General features: G+C 36.2%; 1 protein-coding gene across 1 annotated transcript; it reads right to left on the reverse strand.

Annotated features, from left to right (window-relative positions):
- Positions 1-1,411: 1,411 nt before the first annotated feature.
- Positions 1,412-1,942, reverse strand: LOC145666715 (uncharacterized). The gene has a single exon (XM_081734276.1). It carries the CDS (start codon positions 1,940-1,942, stop codon positions 1,412-1,414), a length of 531 nt encoding a protein of 176 aa, XP_081590402.1.
- Positions 1,943-2,642: the final 700 nt, after the last annotated feature.

Consider the following 2,642-nt stretch of genomic DNA (forward strand, 5'->3'; position numbering starts at 1 on the left):
TTGTTAAGGGTTTGGATGTCTATTTCAACAATGAAGAAAATTCTAAATAAAAAATCGGCACGGATTCTTGCCTTCGATATGTTAAGTTCCTTCTCTAAAAATTTGGAGTTTCTAGATTGAAATTTGTAAGAGAAATCATAAATTTTCGTGAAAGGTAAAAAATACATGAGAGGGATACGAAGACTGTAGTGACATCTATCGGCAAAACTTGTCCCTTTACACCAACCTCAAGGTCATATTTTAGCAGCCGTACGTAAGAAATTCTAAGAATTTTGCTCTAAATGGTCAGTCATAAAACGATAAATTACATTTGATTGATTTAATTCCAATTTTAGGTAAGAGTTTACGGCTTTTCGGAGGTGAGTGGCTAGGTTTTCCTTGTTCTTGAACAACACTAGATTATCTCATATTGCAAAGCCAAATATAATTACTTAGGTTTAACTGCTGTATCGCCGGACCAATTTTAAGAAATTTCCCGGATCAATTGGAGAATTTATTTAAGTTTATGAGGAAGAGTGAGTGAAAGGCAGGTAAGGGGAATTGTAAAAGTTCAGAAAGTTCCCATAGCATAACATACCGCAATTTGCGATGTGACCGTAGAAAATTTGCCACACCTGTACAGAAAAATTGCGAAAAAAAAAAAAAAAAGCCAACAGAAAAGTATAAAAACATGCCTGTTATGTGTAGATGTCTTAAATGCACGGACACCTCTCATAAATATAATTTGAACTGTTTTTTACGTCGGGTAAAGCGTATTTTTAACAATCACAAGTTTTTCTTCTGCAGAATTCCTGCAGTAAATTTTTGACTTACAAAAGCTCATCGCAGAAAGGCACAGACAGTTCTGCCATCGGGCAGAAAGTAGTTGTATTTGCTGGTTGTTTTTGATGTTGTAAGCGGTACTCTATGTGGAGGCGGATTGACTATTTCGCGGAGAGGTACACTTGTTTTACTATACGGATCCATAGATTATAAAATGTACAAAAAAAAAAAAAAAAAAAAAAAAAAAAATTGGGGAAGTCTTTAATTCGCCCATTTCATGTCGTGAACAGAACCCAACCAACCCCTGTGGGCCTTCTAACCCGTTCCTACTACTACTGCTACCCGTACTCCTCCTCCTATTACTACTACTACTACTCATACTATAAATCCGTATAGTAAAACTGCACAATTAATAACATAATCTAACGTAACTTAATGTAATCCAACCAAATATAACCGAACGCAGTATATTTTGCTCCATTTTTTCGATTTTCAAATTTGGCCGGCGATACAGCAGTAGTGCCCTTAGTTTACTAAAAACGTGCAATATAACATTATGAAACAGCTATAACAAGAGTACTTTTTTAATGTTAAGAACAATATGCCCAGAATACACAAAATTTTCATGCCATAACTGTTTTATTTTTTTTTATTTTTTAAGACATTCAATATCTAAAACATCTTCTGGCAGACTTTCTCTTCTAACAATTTCACCCTTTTCTGCCAATATTTCTTCGACGTTTTTCTTTCCTTGGAGGTCTGGAAACCAGTTCAAATTGTCCGCAATTAAATGAAGTTTTAGGCAACCGGCGCAACGCACTATTACAACTCCTTGCTGATACGCTAATTTCGATATGAATTTGATATTCCTTGTTTCACACTTTTTACATGTAAAGCACAATTTGAGTTTCCCTTGCAACTTTCCTAGCGGATGTTTCTTGGACGGAAAAACTACTCCTAATGCTTCTTTCTCTACCGCACTTGGAGTGCTTCCGCCCTTCCCATCACGCTTACTGCTGTAGTACACTTTCCCGACTAAATACTGAGGTCGTGTGTTTCCTTTCAACATGAGATTAGCGTATATGGAAGTTCCAGCAGTACGCATAAATAAGTTCTGTCGGCAGAATAAAACTGTACGTACATTACTTAAATGACGATTTAGGATCTGGAATATCACCATTTTTATGAGTTAGCTGGCATTGTACCTGTGTCAACGTACATTTCATTACTCATTATTTGGTAATTTTACAGAGGAGCTAAATCACTACATAACAAATTAACTTCTGTCAGCGATACATTATCAAATTTATCAATTTTGTTACAATATTTCATCACCACACATGTTACACGCTTCACTGATCTTTCATTGTCATTCAGCGTTGCCAGATAAACCGGATAGACTGTAATGCTTATCTAATATACACTACACAGGAAACAAAATATTTAATAATCTTAACCACACACACAAACAACAATGTGTGGTCGCTAAATTTATGTATGTTGGCATTTTCTATTCCACTATCATAAGTTATTTTTATACGAAGTTGACCCGTATAGTCTACAAGTTGGTGAAAATAATTTTTTCTCAGCCTCGATTTTGTATCAAACAAGCCCTCCTTAAGAAGACCCATTCTGTACTACTGTACAAAGCAAATTCATCTTAGCACGACTTGGTCGTACTCACTCTTTACCAATCGAGAGACTTCAGCAATTAGACCACCTCTTCAGTACGTCACGCCCTCCTCACTTGACCAATCGGCGATGGATTTTAGGAGCCTATCTTGATCTTAAACATTTAAAGCCATATATCAATACCCAAGGTGACCAGAACTTTTACTTTCAAAAACGGGACGCATACGAATCGGCGACGAAGGGGGGAT

The sequence above is a fragment of the Thermobia domestica genome, chromosome 1 (genome assembly GCF_964235325.1).
Source record: "Thermobia domestica chromosome 1, izTheDome1.hap1.1, whole genome shotgun sequence".
Taxonomy (NCBI): domain Eukaryota; kingdom Metazoa; phylum Arthropoda; class Insecta; order Zygentoma; family Lepismatidae; genus Thermobia; species Thermobia domestica.